This window comes from Atractosteus spatula, chromosome 6 (assembly GCF_055471065.1).
Source record: "Atractosteus spatula isolate fAtrSpa1 chromosome 6, fAtrSpa1.hap1, whole genome shotgun sequence".
Classification (NCBI taxonomy): domain Eukaryota; kingdom Metazoa; phylum Chordata; class Actinopteri; order Semionotiformes; family Lepisosteidae; genus Atractosteus; species Atractosteus spatula.
This window is the reverse complement of record NC_142711.1, coordinates 53,331,977-53,352,485: the sequence shown is the minus strand read 5'-3', so window position 1 is coordinate 53,352,485 and position 20,509 is coordinate 53,331,977. Positions and strand designations below refer to the sequence as shown.

Here is a 20,509-nt window from a genome sequence, read left to right as displayed (position 1 = left end):
AGGCTGAAAACAATTACTTCAAAATGGTTTTTAATTAAAGTTTAATGAAAAAAAATCCTATCAGATAACTGCTGTCTCCGCTTTTGTGTCAAGTTAGTTGCTTTAGGTTAAGGAAGAAAAAAATAAACTCTTAATTTCTGTTTCCAATATGCATTAAAAGGTTTACCCATGGTATTAGTTTCAAAGAATAGCCAACAGCTAGTAAGTAAACACATTCCACAGACAGATCTTTGTAACTTTTGTCTGTTAATTGGGATAAATCCGCTTCAGATTTTGTTAATTCCTCAGGCTAAATAACTTCATTATATTCAAATGAAACTGCATTGAGAATTGCCAGTACCTGGGCATACAGTACAAAGTGTTTAACAAATCATTCTTATACATCATCTAAGTACTGTATATTGGCACATAATGGACAGGTAAAAGTATTTTTATAAGAATTATATATAATTCTATAATATATAATAATATTAAATATACATCAGTTGAACCAGTGATGTCATCAACAGCACCTGATCCTCATTTGATTTGCGCAGAGCTCAACAGAAAAGTATATCTCTTCAACATTACAGTTTCGTGCCTTAAAAGAGGTCTTGTCCTTCAAAATGTTCGCTACACTGACAACTTGGCTAAAAATGATACCATGGGTCTTAATATCTTTGACCTTCTTGCAGTAGCAGTATTTGAAGAAAGGGTGGCACGATAAGAGTGAGGTTGTGGCGCAGTGGTTAGCATTGCTGCATCACAGTGCTGGAGCCCTTAGCCCATCTCCTGGGCTGCTCTCTGTGAAAGGTTTGTATGTTCTCCCTGTTGTTCACATGGTTTTCCTCGGAGTGCTCCGGTTTTCTCCCACAATCCAAAACCATACAGGTGGGTAATTGGCTTTTTGGGAGAACTGGCCCTGCTGTGTGTTTGTGCCTATGTGTCTGCGCTGTGACAGACTGGTGTCCCATCCAGGGTGTATCCTGCCTCGCGCCTCTGGCTCCGCCATGTACCCTGGGCTTGTGGAGACAGTCATCTGAGATCACATTTTGTCTGATCGCCACTACTAGTGGAGAGGTGAGGCCTCTATAGATTGTGTCATCTGATGATCTACATTTCCATAAAAAAAGATATTTCCCGTCACAAAATTCACGAACCATTAAACAGGAGACAGGCCATGGGTGCCTATGCAATGAATCAGGCTAGTTAATGTTGTAATGTTCTGGAAAGGCAATACATCACATCATTCATAACTGCTTTGCAGAGCACAGGAGCAACCTGTACCATTTTACTCTAAAAGATTATGATTTTAATTCCAGGCAGTAGGCATTCAGGATAATGCATTTCTTAAGATAATAATAATAACAACAACATCACTTTATTAACCCTTTACAATTTCTTGCATTAGGAATTATCTTTTCACATACCCCAGCTTGCTCTCCATAGGACACACAGATAGGGAGAGAGCCTGGGGTCAGAGCACAGGGTCAGCCATTGTACAGCACCCCTGGAGCAGTTGGGGTTAAGGGCCTTGCTCAGGAGCCCAACAGAGTAGGATTCCTCTGCCGGCTGCAGGATTTGAACCAGCAACCTTCCAGCCACAGGCGCAGGCGCAGGCACAGATCCTTAGCCACAGAGCCACCGCTCCACCCAAGATTATGATCTTGATCTTCATGATCAAGATCATGAACTGGTTAATGCATTGGAAATAAAGAGTACAGCTGCTGTGCTAAATAAACACTACACCGTAGACAGTGCTGTCCTTTGATTGAACTGTATTGTTGAAGTCCCGAGTCCTTGGTCATTTAAGATCCCATGACATTCCTCGTGTTTGGAAGACGAGTAGTAATCCCAGTGCACTCGCTAAATTACGCTGTGATTTTGCATAATCTGGCCTTCATAAAGTTCCCTCTTCATTCAACTGCTGGAGCAATTACTCACTTTCCCCCCTTGACTGACAGAGCAGTTGTGCAACTGGAGCCTATTGGCAGTTGCGTATCACCCAAGCTGATTGGTGCACTTCAGTGGTGAATGAAGGGGGTTCCCTCTTACTTGTGAAGTGCTTTGAGACCCTTTGGGTTGAAATGTGTTCTATAAATGCAAGGAATTACAGTTGCCCAAGACGGTCAGTACTCGTTTAACTGGTGTACAGATCTTTCTGGCAACATCTTCAGCTGATCTCAGATATCTGCCATTAGAGTTCCTCGAGGGAGGGCAACATGAAAACAATATTCATGAGAAAGTACAGATATACAGTATGTGCACCGTAAAGAAACGCCTATCTATATCTAGATCGGTTTATTACTGCACGGTCTCCATAGTTTCTACAGCTATAGGAAGCATTACGAACGAACTGATAGAAGAGTAAGATTGAGTTGTCATTTTAATAGATATGGAGCACGCACAAGATACATAGTACTGTGCAAAATAAAACAATTGCTATTAAATCTAAATACACTTTGGTTACAGTCAGTCAACCTATTCACGTGGATAAATACTGACGCACGTGTTTAACCCGTTTACAGGCAGCGAAACGAAAACGGAAGAAAAAGATATTTCCCGTCACAAATATCCCCGTAACAGCATTTTAAAATATGATTGCTCATTGAAGTGTTGTGTGGAAGCTGAACCAGCACTGCACTGGCAAATAAAACACTGGGAAACGGGGAGGAATAATCATTTTCACAGTTCCAGCAAGTTTTTAATCTTGCACAGAATTCATACAATTGCGTTAACACATATCTGTAAACCCTTCTGAACTACGTAGCATAATAACGAGCAAAAAAAAAAATGCGTAACATCTAATGTATATTTAACTGGATGGTAAACACACCGTCACATACCACCTTATCCACGCGAGCTGTAAAATATGCGAAAGGCTAGACCTTAAAAGGAAACTATCCTCACGTAATGCAGCTACACTATGTCATGAAAAGCAGGGCCATGTTATTGCACTCTATCAGCAATCTGTACCTTTCCACCATTTCCTCAAAAGGTCGATTTTATGAGTAACTGTGACGGTACTTCTATGTCGTAATGAAGTAACTGTTTGTTCTCAACATTTGAAGCGTGTACAGCACTCGCAGGTCCTAGGAAGTGTAGCGTGTGGCGGTGCACGTCCGAGGGCGGGTGTGTGGAAGTGTTTCCAGGTTTTTTCTGCTTCGGTGGCCACAACTTATATTCACAGATAAAAAAGGGGGGGGGGGGTTCGTTATGAACAAAATTTAAAAATGACGCTCGTATAAGCAGAAAGCGTCACACCACAACACAGGACGCAAGGCTACGAATTTAAACTTGGAAAATCTGACATTAATAATTATTCCCTAGCAGGACCTTTCAAAATACCTTACATATTTATTTATGTGAATAAAGAAATGGAAGTGTCATCCACAGGCGGTGATTTTCGCGCGCCGAGCATTGGCACACAGGGAAAACAACAAGCCCCCCCACCCCGCCCCGCCATCGTCGGATTATTATTTTTTGAGTCGTATCGATTACGACACACGTAGGCGGCGGGTCGCTAGTGTTGTGATGGCTGTCTGCAGAGCCTCCACGCACGGCTCCCCGCATGAAGCTGCCCGCCCGTCCCCGAGTCAGGAAAGGTGGTGGTGCGGCGTCACGTCATATGGGCCGCCGCGCTGCCATTGGCCGGCGCGCCTCACCAGACGCCTTGTTTTCAGCCAAGGGAAGTGCGCTAGAGGAGTCAGGCCGCCGGGGCTGTGGTGCGGAGCGGCAGTCGGGTTCGTTCCCCCCTTCCAGTGAGGATGTGACTTAAAAAGACGTGACCGTAAAACGCAAGCCGCCGCATTGAACGACGAGGCATCAGAAGTGAAGTGTGGAAGGCAACCAGTTTTCATCTTCTCTCACCCACTAACTGGGGGGCGTAGGAGGTCGAGGTAGGAATTTGGGCATCAGCTGTGCCCATTTCACAGGGTTTTAATGTATTGTTCGTATGCTTTGCAGTTACTTGCCTTATATGTATAAGAACACTCGTGAGGTTTTTAAAGCGCTTTTACAGTAAGTTGAAGAATATCGCTGTGTTATACCGAGATGAGTTTAATCTTGAATAGTTAACACTAAAGTTTCCCCCCCCTATTTCTTTTGACACGTGTGCACTCGGTCCAGAGCATCTGTGGCGACAGAAATTGACGGTGTCGTCGTTGTTGTTGTTTTTTTGTGTGTGTGTGTGCGCGTTTTTCCATTGTTCAGCTGCCAAATGCCAAGGCTGGAGGGACACTGCTGGAGCTGCTCCTGTTCGACGAGGGTCAAATCGAAGTACCTCTCCAGCGCGACCTGGCTGGCGTCTAAAGCCGGCGAAATGATGACGATCATCTCGGCCCTGCTCAGCCAGGCTTACGGCTCCCTGCACCAGCTCCAGGCCGCCAACCTGCTCCGGCGGGGCCTGGTGCTCTTCACGGTGGGGGTGTTCCTGGCCCTGGTGCTCAACCTGCTGCAGGTCCAGCGAAACGTCACGCTGTTCCCGGAGGAGGTCCTCGCCACCCTCTTCTCCTCGGCCTGGTGGGTCCCGCTGTGCTGCGGGACGGCTGCGGGTGAGTTTTCTCGCCGAGAGCAACGCCTTGGTGCTTTTGTTTGTTTGTTTGTTTACGACGATTTTATCAGTGATCTTGAAAGGTCGGGGTACAGTGGTAACTGGGGGTATCTGATAAAATCCCCCCCCCCTTCCCCAACGTCTCAGCAGCATGAGAGAAAAATATCCCATTCGTTTCGCTAAACCGTTGCTTTATTTTATTCTGGACTAGCGGTTTGTTTTTTTTAATAAAGGCATCTTGCGAACAGGCTGCATATAAAAGCAGTTCGGGCGAAAACAGGGAAACTTTTCAGGCTCGGGGTAGTAAAATAAACAGTGAGTCTGCCGCCGCAGTGCTGATGTGTTGATCTGCGGTCGAGCTTTTACGTACTTGGGGAAAAAAATGTAGACGTTAAGTTTGGTTTTATACAAATTGCACCCTTCTGTTCCTCAGAGCGAGTTCTTGAAAATCCTGCTATAGAAAGGTTGAAACCCTTAGGTTTGCCGTGAACGTGGTTTGTTTTAACACGGAGCTCCCTCTGGGCTACAACACACACTAACAAACCCACCCGCCGCCCCCCTTTTTGTTATTGTTGGTGTAACCGGAAAGCCTTAATTTACTGTTTTATGGATCTGTTTAACGTAACTTTATTACACGATTTCGTTAATGTGTAATATAGCGCATTTTCAATTTCGCTTGACAACGATGCAGCCCCCCTGGCAACGGCTCCGGCTGAGGGCCGGCTAGAGCGCCTCTCCCATTGGCTGCGCGGATAACTGGTGAGCTGCGGCGGCGGCTTCCCATTGGCTGATCGCGCGAACACGCCACTGACATAAAAGAGAAACAAGGAAGTCATGTGCGCCGGGAAATAAATAAAACCTCTGTGGGCTCCGCTAACCAGCCCAACCCTCCCCCCTCTCGTTCTCTAATTCCGCGAAACCAGGCATCTCCAACCCGGCCCCCGGAGAGTCCCTCGTCTGGCAGGTTTTTTTTAAGGTCACCACTAAGTCCCCAGATTTTTAAAACCCGGGGAAAAATACTTGTGATCGGCTGCAGGCTATTTGTTAAGTGAAATAATCGACGAGTTCGCCCGGAACGAAGGCCCCAATGACAAAACACCTTAACCTGTTATTAACATTGACAAATTTAGCCAATTTCCATCTGGAATTTCCTCCTCCTTAAACATTTGTTATATCTCTGCAGCAGAACATTGCAGGAGCCTGCTTCAGGTCTTAAATTGAAGCTAACCCCCTTGGCTTTGAGTGTGAACAGTCAAATTTCTTATATTTCTTAATGTGTCCACTCAGCAGACAAACATGAAAAAAAACCTAAAAAACAGCGGGCAAAAATGTTTTTTTGGTCCTCAGAGGTCAGTTTTTTCAACTATATGCATGTCAAGGGCCTGAGATGATTTGAAAACCTTGTTCTAGGTGACTACTAGCTTGGATAAAAATCTGGGACAAATTGATCAATTAGAAAAAATTCTACATCATGTTTTGTGAAGACTGAACCTTTAATGAAATTTCACGCCTATAATAAAAAATCATAAAAATATTGAAAATTAGAATAATAACCACTGCAATTGCTATAAAAACCTTTAGACACTTGTGATCGGCTGCAGGCTATTTGTTAAGTGAAATAATCGACGAGTTCGCCCGGAACGAAGGCCCCAATGACGAAACACCTTAACTGAGCAAATGACTTGCTTTAATTGATTAAAAGTTACAAAGTCTTTAGAAATCCCTGCCAAACCACTTCTAACATTTACAGGAGAATATGGATGGATGGTGGAGAGGCTATGAACAACGAAATTGGGTTTTGAGGCTATGTTGTTATACATTGTGCCCTTGTCTTATACAGGGATGTTAATAACTTCTGCCCTTATCTGGTAACCCAAAGTAGAAGTGGATTTACAGATGCCCGTATTGCTATAAAGTGTATTTCAGGTGTTGATGTATATAAGGCTTTGCAGCTGTGTTTGACTTTCAGGCAGTGTTTAAGATTGTTGATGTAACAATTTTTTTTTTTCCCCTTATCTTCTCAAATTGTCTACCGCCCTTATGCTATAAGTGAAAGCTTATTTTTGTGTATTTTATTAGACAACCACCCCTTTAAATTTCTAATGTTGCACCTATTATGTCCTGTTTTTTTCTGTTCAGCTGGTTTCTGTGATTGAGTGATCCACTGCACATTAATCTATTGAATAATGGTGAACGTTTAGTGATTGGAAAAATATGAACAGTAAGCTTTTTTTACTTTTACACAATTGATTTTAGTCAGATACCTAGTTTTAAGTAGCATGCACTTTTAAATATGTAGCGAATTCCTGAGGGCTGTTCTCGGATGGGTACCTGCACTGTTCTCAGATCATACCAGTGCCAAATACTTTTTATAAGTGCTTGTCAGATGCAGCCTTTGAATTTTATGTTTCACCTCCCGTGTGTGTGTTGAAGTACTAATGCTGTGATTTTGTTTTGGTTGTTTCCCGCAGCTGTGGTAGGACTGCTGTACCCCTGCATTGACAGCCATCTTGGGGAGCCCCACAAGTTTAAGAGGGAATGGGCCAGTGTCATGCGCTGCATCGCGGTGTTTGTTGGGATCAATCATGCCAGTGCTGTATCCTTTCAGAATAAAGGAGTTGTGGCTTTTTGGCCTGGTTTTCCCCAGCCATGCAAAACTGGGTAAAAGGTCTTTAGCTAAAACAGTAGAACAATTTTAAGTAGTTCAGGTGGGTAGCTGCATCAGCATGCGTAGGCTGCAAAGGAACAAGTAATAGGCTTATTCCATGCTAAAAAGAACAATTTTAAAGCAGGCAAACAATTTTAGGAACTCCCATGGTCACCATTATATTTAACTGGCGTTGTTGTACCTTATCACATGATTTTAAGCTTCTCATCTCTCTAAGTCAGGGTTCACATGCCTTTGTTTACAAGCAAAATGTGTCCTGCTCTTATGGTAAGCGATTACTGCAACAGATCATACCACACGATAAAAACTTTCTCAAGCTGATGAAATAAGATCAAAAGATTTGAGTCTTAAGTTTCTGTTTCTTGGACATCCTAACATTATGGTAGCTCTCTTTTGATTTTTAAGTTGATTTGTACAGTTCAAGTACATAAACCTGCAAAAAACTTTCACATCTTTAGTGTGGGTAGTTCCTTACTTGGAAGTTGGCTTGCAAAATTATTTTAAAAAAATTATGCCTTAAAATGGCTAAAAAGTGGCTTTAACTTTAATATTTAGGCATTTGTTTAGCTTTGAATGTGATATTATTTGATGTTTGATTAAAAAAAAGTCTACATTGCCTTGTACCATTGACACAAAACTCACTTGAGTCCAATTCTGTATCAATTTACTGTTCGAGTTAGTGGATGGCTTTTGCATTGATTTTTACAACTTTATATTAAGACGGTTCCTCTGCTTCTTGTGATACATGTTTGATGACAATACCGATAACCCATGTATAAAAAAGTGATATGATGCATGTTTCCTTTAACTCATGCGTTCATAGAAACTGGACTTTGCCAACAATGTTCAGCTGTCACTCACCCTAGCAGCCCTTTCACTGGGGCTGTGGTGGACATTTGACCGATCAAGAAGTGGCTTTGGACTGGGAATTACAATAGCTTTTCTTGCCACACTCATCACGCAGTTCCTCGTGTACAATGGCGTGTATCAGTAAGTTTGATTTTTCGCTGCATCCTACAATTATACCTGGCTGTTATAGACGAGACGTTGGAAACCCTTTGTGTCCTCCGAGGCTGGAGTGCCGGTGGATCGCGTTGAATGCGGTGCTGCGTTTCTGCCTTTTTTTATTATTATTATTATTATTATTATTATTATTATTATATCATCTTGTTTTCGGAGATGTTGCACTCTGCCAAAAACATGAGGTGATCAAAGCAAGGCAGACGCATTCAAAGGATAAAAATGCATGCAATTACTCGGGTTTGGAAACCCTACATTTATATGTCTGCCCAATTACCTGTCCTCCTACCTCACAACGTGCTTCCTCATCAAAAACATCCTGTAGTGTTTCTAGGAAGCAGGCGTCAGCAAGGGGCCCAGAATGAGTGGCGCTTAAAAGGTTTCGTTTTCTGCCGAAGATATGGAGCTATTTTTTTTGTTTTCCAGCATTAAATTTTAATACTGCTCCCCTCAGAGATTGCACAGTAGAGCTAGTTAAGTTGTCATGCATGCTAAAATAGTTGTCTTGAAGTGTTTTTTTTATGTGTGCAAGCATTAGTTTGTGCCATTGCATCTAATCTGCTTTGTTACCATTTCCTTCTAGGTACACGTCGCCAGACTTTCTGTATATCCGCTCCTGGCTGCCTTGTATCTTCTTCTCGGGTGGAGTTACTGTTGGAAATATAGGGCGTCAGCTAGCAATGGTAAGCTGTCTGCTGTTGTTAAAAACATGAGCTGTTGTTAGTTGTTTCTCCTGCCTCTCCTTTACCAGCCCATTGGAATGTGGAATTTTAACCTTATTGGGAGGGATAAAATTGGACCCCTTGCGTTCTGAATATTTGCTGTTAGAGACACGATATCTTAATATATTTGTTAGCTTTTAATCAGGTATGGGCTGGCAGGTGTCAGCCTGGCCAGTACCTGGATGAGACGTAAAATCGAGATCTCTACTCTTCATTAAAAATCCCAGGGAGTTTCTCGAAAAGAATAGGGGTGTTGACCCCAGTGTCCTGACCACATCCCCCCTGCCCCCCCCCAGTAATCCCCGTCTATGAATTAGCTTCATTACTCAGTGCACCAGTACACTCACCACACACCAGCTATCGATGGGGAAGTGAACAATTGAACAGTGGCTGCCGTCACATCATCCAGGTGGGGCCGCACATTGGTGATGGTGGAGGGGAGTCCCCATAACCTGTAAAGGGAACTGTCCAGAAAAGTGCTATATAAGTGTAAGGAATTCTTATTAGTTATTATTCTCTATATGATTTAAATATATTTTTTACACAGCATTCACCAACTAAGTATTGAGTACTGAGAGTATAAAAAGAGGTTTGTATAGTTTATTGGAAAATAAACAAAGTGGAGAACAAAGTAATGTAGCCAATTCATAGAGGGGGATTATATATTAGGAGGCATGGGAAATTTGGCCAGGACGCCAGGGTTACACCTCTACTCTTTTCGAGAAACACCCTGGGATTTTTAATGACCACAGAGAGTCAGGACCTCGGTTTTACGTCTCATCCAAAGGACAGCACCTGTTTACAGTATAGTGTCCCCATCACTATACTGGGGCATTAGGACCCACCTGGACCGCAGGGTGAGCGCCCCCTGCTGGCCTCACTAACACCTCTTCCAGCAGCAACCTTAGTTTTTCCTAGGAGGTCTCCCATCCAGGTACTGACCAGGCTCACACCTGCTGACCTTCAGTGGGTTGCCAGTTGTGAGTTGCTGGGTGATATGGCTGCTAGCGTTTAGGCAAGAGCCTAAAAATATAAAATGGAAAACATTAGCTTGAAGCAGCTGTTTGTTAAAAATACGAAAGTTTATTAAACCATGATTTTTCAACTTCTAGACAATATGGGGAAGGAAAAAGGAACAGGTTAATAGAATATTAGTACCTGTAGTTCAAAGTGTAGAATTTAAATCTCAGGATGTTACATAAAGATGAACGGTACAACAGTAGGACCTCTTTTAGAATATTGTGTAGTTTTGATCAATATATTGCAAAACTATTTCTGCACCAGAAGAGCATCCAGATACTTTACCAGTCTCAAAGCATTGTCCTTCTTTGGCAGGCTAAAAAGAACTAAACTGGTTTAGTGTCGGAAGACTCTCAAAGACCTGATTCACGTATTCAGATTACTCAAGGACAGGTACAAAGTCAACTTGGTGAACATCTCTAGAATCAACAGCGAAAAACAAACCAGAGGAAATGCTGAATCTAAAAGTGGGGTTAAAACTGAGAACAGTCTATATACAGAAAAAGGGGGTGAACTCCCTTACTGTGTCAAGGCTGATAACCTGCTTCTTCCAAGAAGCAGCTGGATGAGAACCACGGACCCATTAGTACTATCAAATAGAAGGCCACATTGTCCTCCTCATTTTTGAGCTCTGCAGTGATCACTCCCACATGAACAAATTCACAACCCACGTACCTATTAGTCCACAAAGAAACAGTCCTGATTTGTGCCACCTGATCTTATACCAGTCCAAAATTCTTCAGTCAAGACGAGCCGAACGCGATACAGGTTTACTTAATAACAATGTCATTTGCATAACTGTAGAATCTTCAAAGTGAAGAACACATTTGTCTTTTATTGGTTTCTGCAACTTGAGCGATTTGAAAACAACTGTGTGGAACTACACAGACTTCTTGATGCCGTTGTTGTCCAATTAACAACATAAGTAGGCTTGATGACTTCCCCCCCCCCCCCCCCAAAAAGTTAAGAGTATAAAATAGAAGGTGCTAGACAACAATCCATCACATCATGAGGAGGATTAGTTAAAAGAACCATTTGAGATCAATTTAAGATGTTATTGGACCTTGTGCCTAAGTGCCTTCTGATCTCGCTATAAGGCCACGTGCACAGTACACCTGTGGTGGCCTATGCAGCAGTCATGCAGAAGTAAATCGTATAACCTCTCCAGGACTGTCATATTACAAAGTACCAATGTCATAAATACATCATCAAAACTCATCCCAGACAAAGTATTTTCCCCTCAGTTTGCTGTATGTTACATGTTTATCTTTAGAGACTGCTAATTTAATAATAGAGAGCCAAATATATGCCAAGGGAGTTTAGTTGAGTTAGACTATATAGAGTTTTGTAATTTTGTCACATTGCTCTTCCCTTGAGAAAGCTTCCTGAAAACGGCACTGGCATTTGTTACTAGTAGAGATTTAAAGATTGATTTTGCAGCGTGTTAAAATCGCATAACGGATAATTAACTGCCATGATCTTCAAAATGTGGTTTCTCTGAATATGCAGTAGCCGATGTGTAGCTTTTGATTTTTAAACCTGAACCTCAATTCTGAGACTTGATTTGTAGAGCAACACATTGTATATCAAGATATACAGGTTGTATGTGTGCTTCTGTGTAAAGATTTATTAACTATAATGCAACATTCTAAAGGATGATAAGGAGTGGAAATAAGCCATACTTGGTTATTAGTGTAGTATCGGTTTGTTTATACAATTTCAGATAAGAGTTCTTATCTTGTAAGAAAATGTCACTGAATCATTCACACCATAAATAGGAGAAGGCAAAAGTGAATTAAGCAACATAACAAATGGCTTAAATATACCTTGCTACTTTAGAAGCCTAGATATATCAAAGAAAGTTCTAAAGACTGGACAAAGTCGGATGCCTCTTAATTGTAGCCACTTTTTCCTTAATATAAATCCACAAGATTCCATAAGAATCTCATCCATTGTGAAGACAGATCCTTTCAGTCAACACTGAGAAGCAGGATTGGCAGCTCATTATTTAAACACTCAAGATGAGTCACAGGACAGTAAATTGTATTGTGTGTTACTTTGGAATTAGTTGTTTTTTTACTTCAAATGAAAATGTTTACCTTGTTTTATATATGATATACTAAATTATATGTTTTTAGTAATACCGATTGTGTTCTTGCTAAGGAGTGCTCTGCCTTTATATATTCTCCATTTTCATTGAGATGAACCTATGTGTACCACTGCAGTTACAACAGAAAGTGAAACACATGTACCATGTCCTGTGTTGTCATTGGAGAAATTATGTGTAAATCATTCCAGTAGCTTTCTTTTGAAAGCAGTTTCTCCTGTTAATTAACACCTATCATTTTCTTCACATTGTTAGGCAGAAACAGTAGTGCTTACCACGTCTTGAATTTTTCAAAATTTTAGTGTATTAAATTCATCACAATTTTTTCAGACAAAATGCTTCTTCATTAGGGTGGGCAGTGCAAATTTGAACAGTATTGTTCAAAGCTTTGATTAACAGTTTCCCCAAGTATAACTTAAACTTAAAAGACAGTGATGCTGTTACAATGTTTTTGACTCAGTTGGGTTCACTTTGCTGAGGAACCTTAGAAATGAGAGGTAGAAATCAAAAGTGGTGGAGAAGAAGATTTTAAAGGCTTATATTCACACAGAAATGCTGCTGTATTTGGTCAGTTTGAATCTATTCCCTGTCTTAGCTTAGGATGGTCAAAAGGAAGAACGGAATGAATCTTGTTGGCCGTCGTTAAGATTGTGTGTTCATCCTTTGACATCCAGTAGGTTTGCTAGCTGGAACAGTGTGTTCTGCTGTAGTTTGGGTTCCTGCTGATCCCTGGAAAGCACTGACTGTACAGCCTGATTTAAGAGTGCTTCCTAGTGGGGGGGGGGGGGGGGATCTAGGAAGAGTCCCTCTTTTTTTCCAGAATGCTAAAATGTGGATCTTTTCTAATAAATCCTGTTTTTATTTCACAGGGTGGTGCGGAGAAACCCCACAGTGATTAAAGAAGTGATGGAGCAGCAGAGAAGAAGGGGACATGGTGCCAGTGTGGAGCGTCAGGACACCGAGAGCGTCTCTGTACTCAACCTCCAGATCATCACAGATGTCGGGCATTGAAGTTAATCACCTTTAAGTAAAAGTGGGGAAATACACCCAGGATCAAATGTGCCAATCCTAGAGTCTCACAAACCCGTGTGGCCAAAATGTTTTTCCATTCTTAGCAGCTCAGCTCACGTTCCTGTGTTTAGCAGATCTGTGTTTTGCCCTTGAAGAGGGACTGAGTTAGAGACTGACTTTATGAAGAATCGACTTGTGGTGCGAGAGTAGGTCTGGAATACTGGGAGAAGAGGAGTGGTGCTACAAAAGTTTTCTTTTTTGTTTTGGTTTTGCACGAGTGTAAACTTCTGTCAATGAAAGGGAAATATTTCGGGGCTGTGCAAAAATGTCTAAAATGGTATTTAAAATCGCCACAGTCGAGATTTTTGGCATCGGTGTAAATATTTTGATATAGAGAAAATGACATTTCATTTGAGACCAGCATTATGAAGTGCATTATAGACTTTGGACTTTCTAAGCTTGTGGCAAAGAATCTGATTTAAGAAAACATACCTATTTTAATGTTTCATTGAAATCTAATATACTGTAACCCATTGCAGGAAGATTTTATAGGCACGTGGCTGAAAACTCCTTGAACATTTCAAGTAGATAGGCAGTGGGATTTTTTTTTCCTTGATGTCTCAGAAGGGGTGCATTGAAAATGTAAATCTTTAAGGAACATTTTGAATAATCACAATAACCTTATCAGTATCAAAATTGAAGTGATTAATGAAGCCTCTAAGGCTACCACACTGTTTTTTTTCTCCATTTACTGTATATGAATACATTGTTAAGATTCTTTATTTTTTCACTTGGTTTCCTTTTCTCTAAATTTATAAAATGTCTTATTTTTTTGAACATTTCAACCTAAATTTGATACAAAGTTAACCATGTAGGCGAACGCTTCTAAGCCAAGGAGTATTTCATATATAGGAAAGAAAGGCATTTTTGCAGAGCCTTAGAAAATTTGCAATCTATGATTGCCTTTGTATAATAGAATTGAGTGCTTTTGTCACTATTAAAGTTTTATTATTTGTAAATATGTTGTTTATAGCTTGCATATGTAATAGCTTCTGTATCTAATCGGAATATTATTGCCATGCTAGACCAAGTTAGCAGTTATTGGGTCTAGATGATTAAAGTGCAATCTATTTAATACCAGAGCCTTGTATTCTTTTGTATATTTATTATTTCTGCCATTTGTTACATGAATTGAGAATCCTTCAGTTCTTAAGCAGCAAGGTGATAAACCACGCAATAATATCTTTCCAATGCTTTCCTTTGTTTTAAACCCTAGCTGTCAGAAGTTATTTTCCAAGTTAAATCTTTTTAATGCTGTCATTAAGTTCATAAATGATAGCTTCCTGTAAATACCACTGACCTTTACCACTGTAAGAGAACTGAAATTGACAAATTGTGCTTTTTACTATATTTGTGTTTAAACATGCGTTTGCAAGACTCAGTTGGGTTCAGTATGCTGAGGAACACTGAAAATGAGAGGTAGAAATCGAAAGTGGTGAAGTACATTTTAAAGGCTTATATTCACACAGAAATGCTGCTATATTTGCTCAATTTGAATCTATTCCCTGTCTCGGCTCAGGGTGGCCAAAACGAAGGTAAGAAAAAAAAAAGCTTTATTTTTTGGGCGGGGGTTGAAGTTCAGTTTAGGGTGCTTCATATTGTGTATTCAGTTGTGTATCAGTTCTGCATTACTAAATGAAAAATAAAGAATATTTAACTGTGAAATTGTTTGAATTCTTAAAAATAATGCTTACATTTTCCTCTAATTTAAAAGAAGTTGAGCTATTTAATTATTTTTGTACTTACCTGCCAGTCACTGTCGGATAGTCTTTATGCCACATGAATACTTCTCTGGTGTTTCCACTCTTCATCAGTTCAATTCACCATTTTTGAGGTGGATGTGCTCATCATAACTTAAGGTATTGACTACTACAATATAAAGAAAGACAGCAACATTTAAACAAGGTAGATTCATATACCATAATAGTTTTCTAAATCATATTTTGTTTACTTGAAGCATCAATATTTAAGTTTTTTTTTAGGTTATTTGTGACAATTGAGCTGCATCTCTGCACCTTGCAGGCTGATCTCCTCAGATCTTGGAAACTAACCAGTCATGAGCGTGGTTAGTCCTGAGATGGGACAGGTCTAAGAGAGTGGGACTGCTGCTCTGTGTTGCACTATGTTCTGCACTAGTCGGCGATACTCTTTCAAGTGGTGCAGAATGTTCACATTGTTCTGTAAGATGTGTTCAGGATGAGCCATTAAGCTGAGGTCCTGACTGCTCATCAAAGGTCCCAATGGACTGTTCATAAGGAGGGTGTTGGCTTCAGTGTCTTGGCTAGACTCCACCCTGGTCTTGCATGGTCCAGCTTCCCTAAAGTTGCACCGCAATTCAACTGCTGAAGCAAATTTTCCCTTTATCGGCTGTGTAGTGGGGTTATTGTTGCATAATGACCGATTCAGATCGTCAAAGGTGAGTGCTGCACTTCAGTAGTAGATGGAGAGATCCTTCCTCTATGAATTGCTCTTTGGGCTTAAATTATTTTATTTTTTTATCCAGTTTAAAACTTATTTTGATCATCTGTGTCAAAACTGACAGAATAAATGAGTGCTGGTCTAGTTCAAAATGTCTCATGCATAACCTGTGTCTTCGATACTGTGCCGTGCCTTAAGCTTATCCTGAGCTCAACTTCACAATTATTACAGAGAAGTCTCTTCGAAGCTTTTTCTGCCCGACTGTTGAGTTAACTAGCATATATGAGGAGATGCAGTAACTTGAGAAATGGAAAGAAAAGTTTTTAATTCAAAAAGGCAAAATCATCCTTTTGAGAAGCACCTCGGCTGAATTATTCTAATCTTGCTTTAGTAGAACTGTGCAGTGTGTAATGTTGGGGATTGCTTGCGAGGGTATCGGCAAATATGAATTGCGAATGTGTCATAAAGCAGAATTTGAGCGGCATTAATACGTCGTGGGAAGTTTCTTTGCGGTGTTGTCATTTTATAGACGCATTCCAGCCCAACAAAAATTCAAAAGTGATGTAAACGACATATTAGTATTCAGTAGTAAATTTAAAGTGGATTCTTTTAGGCAAGTGCACAAATTACTCAGTTCATTAAGTATTGGTGGCAAGAAGCACAATGCTTTAAAAAAAGGTTGCCATGGATATAATATTTAAACCCGTATACAGTAGATAATGGTATACATGATGTTCATCAATACAAGCCCACAGATATTAAATTAATCAGCAGCATAAAATTAGACATTTACATGGCTTTTACCAGCCTAAATAAAATACTGCACATTATAGTAGGCCGATCCTTTCAGGAACTGTCTGAAGTCCGTTTAGATCTGTTTTGCTGCCTCTCACCGACACGAAGCCCAGCCTGTCACTTCAGAGCAACAGCCTCCACATGCTGCCGGTCCTCTCCCTTCTGAAAAGCAGCTTCCTACTTATACCTAGCAGGCGATTGACAGGTAACCTTTTGCGCTGAGATTTCTGGGAGCATGGCCAATTTTGAAGCATAGCTCAGCACGTATAGAACAACATTCCCAACAGGCCCCGATCCAGAGATGCACATTGCTATATTCACCACTCCGGCTTTTCAAGGGGAACAGGATAATTGGCTAAGGTCTTGACCTCTTTAAATTTTCACCAAGTCCGATTAAAGGGTTTAAGAAACGCGTCTGACAGATGAGAAAGCCTTTCTTCTGCTTACCAGGAAAAGTATGGAATCCTCAATCTGCTTACCAGGAAAATTATGCAAAATCCCATTTTAAATGGGTTTGAAGCAATATTCTGAGTGCTAGTGCATTCCTGCTCCTGGACAGAGAGCACTGGATAATGAAGTCTTCTGTGTATCCAGTTAGCAGGTGCAACAAACTACAATGAAGACAGATTGAGAGTGCAATTCAGCAGAATCCCATCAATGGAATAACCTTGCTGTTCTGCAGTAATATTGGTACCATGTTGTCTGTGTTGCTGCACACCAGCATAAAACATCTTCCCATTCCAAATTTGTCTCAGGCTGATACACCTGTCCCATAATTATTTTGCTTTACTGATTGACTGAACCATACACAAGCCCAGAAAAAAACAACAACATAGCAGCAACTTTCTTCTGACATGGTTATATATGACCATACTGCCGGTGCACTGCAAAAGATGCACTGATATCTCGAAGTCTCCACTTACCAAGGAAAGCGCTTGATGAGGTAACGTTCCTGTAGTGTATGTTGGGTCATACCCAATCCTCAGTACGATCACGGTCTTCCTCAGCACCGTATTAAAAGGCACTCAATTGCACAACTTTGTGCAAGGTTTTTTCAAAGGTGGATTTGCATCAATAGAGCAGCTGGATGAGCACCAACAAATTCATTGCTGAATCTGAGACTTGGAAAAAAAATGGAATGAAACAGGTTGCAAAGAAGGTAAAGGATGGCACCTCTAACCTTCAGTTTCACAGTTACACTTAAACTTCATTTTCCTTGAAAATGAAGACTTTTTCCCAATAATGAATATTTTTCCAATGCAGCCCGTTCTGTTAAGAGCACATGTAATGGGTCAAACTCAGCATGCAAATTCATGAGGAGAAATTTATGGTTGATTTCAATTGTCCAGATGATTAGCAACTACTAACCTAATGTTAGTATCACTTTGACATAAACTGTTTCAATTGTATGGTGCACAATTTATAAATCTGAAACAAAAAGCATATTATCACTCAGCTTCACATATAAGATAACAGAAGTTTCTAAATAAATAACCGCAATTGCAGTCTTCACATAATACACATTGGATATATATCGTATTCTGAAGATTCAGCATGCAATCTTTCTTACAGAGACAGAGGCTTTTGAGGTTTGTATACCACAGACACCATATCCTTTTTTTTTTTACATCGATATTCATATTATCACAGTCTCTAGCTCAGACCTACTTTAGGATAGTTTTGCCAGCATACTTTGTCCTGTTGTTCATAAGGTGTTGTTTACAGCTCCACAAGCTGATAAATGCCTTCAAAACATTTCACCAAAACACCTCAAATATTGTAATGGAATTATTGATGTTACCAGTCACCTTTCCGTTTAATAACCCTCAACAGCTACCGGCAGCTCAGCCACTGAACAGTTGAGCTGAGGTCTTCCAAACCCCTTCTCTCACAGCGGTACATCAGACATTGCCGAGTCTCAGCAGGAGGAAAGCTTTATAGCAGGAGAGTCACCGACTCTGTGGGAGCCCCTGTGGAACTAAAATAGTAAGAGACAGCTGTCCGACTTTGAAGTTGTAATACAAATTTCATTTTTACAAGCTGTGTTCTATTGAGAGCTGTGCTCAGCTCCATTTTAGAGGGTGGGGAGTGGGGTCAGGCAGGGCCATGGGGACACTCAGATAGGAGCTCTATCATTTTGTGGCTTTAAAATGAAAAATGTGTTAATGGACACAATTCCGAAAAATAAAGCCTTTCTTGACTGTAGTGTTGGTGGATACACAGTGGTTCTACAAACTCCGTGCGTAATTAATGATATAGTTGTACATTTTAAAAGGCTTGCCTCTGAAAAAGTAAAGCTAGAAAAGGTATTTTGAGGCAAATTCACTCCGAAGGGAGAAAAGGGGACAGATTTTGGTTCGTCTGCAGATGTGATTGGTAACAAAGACCGAGATAATGTACAATTCCTCAGGAGAAGGTTTTTAAGGTTCTTATTGGATTTTAGTGTGCAATAACACATCCACAAGGAGAAAAACAATTATAAAAAAAAATACACAAGCAGACACCTTAAGGCTCAGCAATGTGCCTAATCTGAGGTCAGAACAGAAATGCTCAGAAACAGCTGCCTAAGGCTTTAACATCTGACATTCTTGTTTAGGTACTGTAAGTGTTTCTTGTGATTCTATTCTTATTGCAACAACTGAAGGTACTTTATCTTCTGGTTATGGGATGATCAGATTTCTAAATTAAAAACAAGAAAAAAAAAAAAGATCTCAGCAAACCAGAGCCTGTCCCAGACTCTCACTGGAACCACAGCCTGGATGAGACGCCAGTCCATCACAATCACAGCGCACACACACACGGTCCCCAGAGGCACCATGTCTTTGGGAGGTGGAAGGAAAAGTCCACACGTACACTGGGAGAACATGCATACTCCACTCAGAAGGTGCCCGAGTACTAAAAAGCTGCAAAGCAGCAGCAACAGTCATACCACTGTGCTGCCCTCATTTGGTTTCAAATAATTTGCAAGTTTAAAAACGTTGGAATGTAACAGCTGAATACAGGGTTCACAGTTTTTCTCTAAACAAAGCAGTGGAATTCATCATTTTCTACTAAAATCCTTGCTATCGGAGGACAACACTATCTCCTTGTCTAAGACTTCGGTCTTCAAATCGGCTAACCGTCATACTAACACTAACCGGCATGCTATATAGCGCCCCCTGGTGGCAAGAATGTTTATTGCTCATTTCTTCTCAGCGACTTTGTGCATATGCTGTACATGATATACAGACATATTCAACCACAGTCTGCAGCAGGAAGATCAACAAAACACTAACACTGCACACATTAAAATGAACAATTACCATTACTTAGATCTGTATCTGATATAAGAACATTGCCCAAGTTCAAAGTTATGAGTATCGCATACTATACAATACCATGAGTACTGAGCACTAATGAATGTTTCTTTCATCTATAACAGCAATGTTCTGCTTGCTATTTTAAATATGATCCTTTTCTTATCACAAATATTTATTCAATCTCGAAGCATTCCAGTGTTGTTGAATAATGTTACTGTATATCCACATCCTTAAGGTGAACATTTTTTAATTTAGATTATATTTAAATTGTTTTTAAAAATGTCATGTTTATTAAAAATAAATATCCAAATGCAAAGCAGCCTAGTTTTTTTGTACAGTCACCCACTTTCTTGAAAAATATTTCAAGAGAACCCCCCCCCCCCCCACTCTGCTAAGCAGGCTTTTAGAAAAAACAATATACATATAATTCAACATAAAAGCCTCAGAGAAATATTACTATTGTTTCAGTTAAACATAAAAGCCCAAGATTATCTACAAAAAATATTTGATTAAAGATAATGTGCTTTATTTTAGAAAGACCAAGCTTTAAATAAAGCTAAGTACAGAGTAACAACCAGCTCAATGGAATTTATAGATGTCTGCAATCACAGCAAGATCATTAAGACTAAAATTTTACTACTTTGTCTAAAGCAATTACAATTGTAAATCTCACATATTTGATTTCAGTAGGGCAATCAATTTGTACACCAATGAAGTTTCCAGGAGGACACTTTTCCCATTATAATCACTGGGTCAGTGAAATTCTGTGACAAAATATACATTCCCCCCTCCAAAGATGGAATGAAGAAAGAGACAGTGGCTTGTATTCATCATGTATATACACTGTGAATTATCTGA

General features: G+C 40.4%; 1 protein-coding gene across 1 annotated transcript; it reads left to right on the top strand.

Annotated features, from left to right (window-relative positions):
* The first annotated feature begins 3,654 nt into the window (after positions 1-3,654).
* On the top strand, positions 3,655-14,804 carry insig1 (insulin induced gene 1). The gene is made up of 6 exons (XM_088918542.1): positions 3,655-3,878; positions 4,192-4,532; positions 7,003-7,127; positions 8,023-8,189; positions 8,803-8,902; positions 12,938-14,804. The coding sequence occupies exons 2-6, from the start codon at positions 4,199-4,201 to the stop codon at positions 12,965-12,967; spliced, it is 756 nt and encodes a 251-aa protein (XP_088774668.1). The 5' UTR covers positions 3,655-3,878; positions 4,192-4,198; the 3' UTR covers positions 12,968-14,804.
* Positions 14,805-20,509: the final 5,705 nt, after the last annotated feature.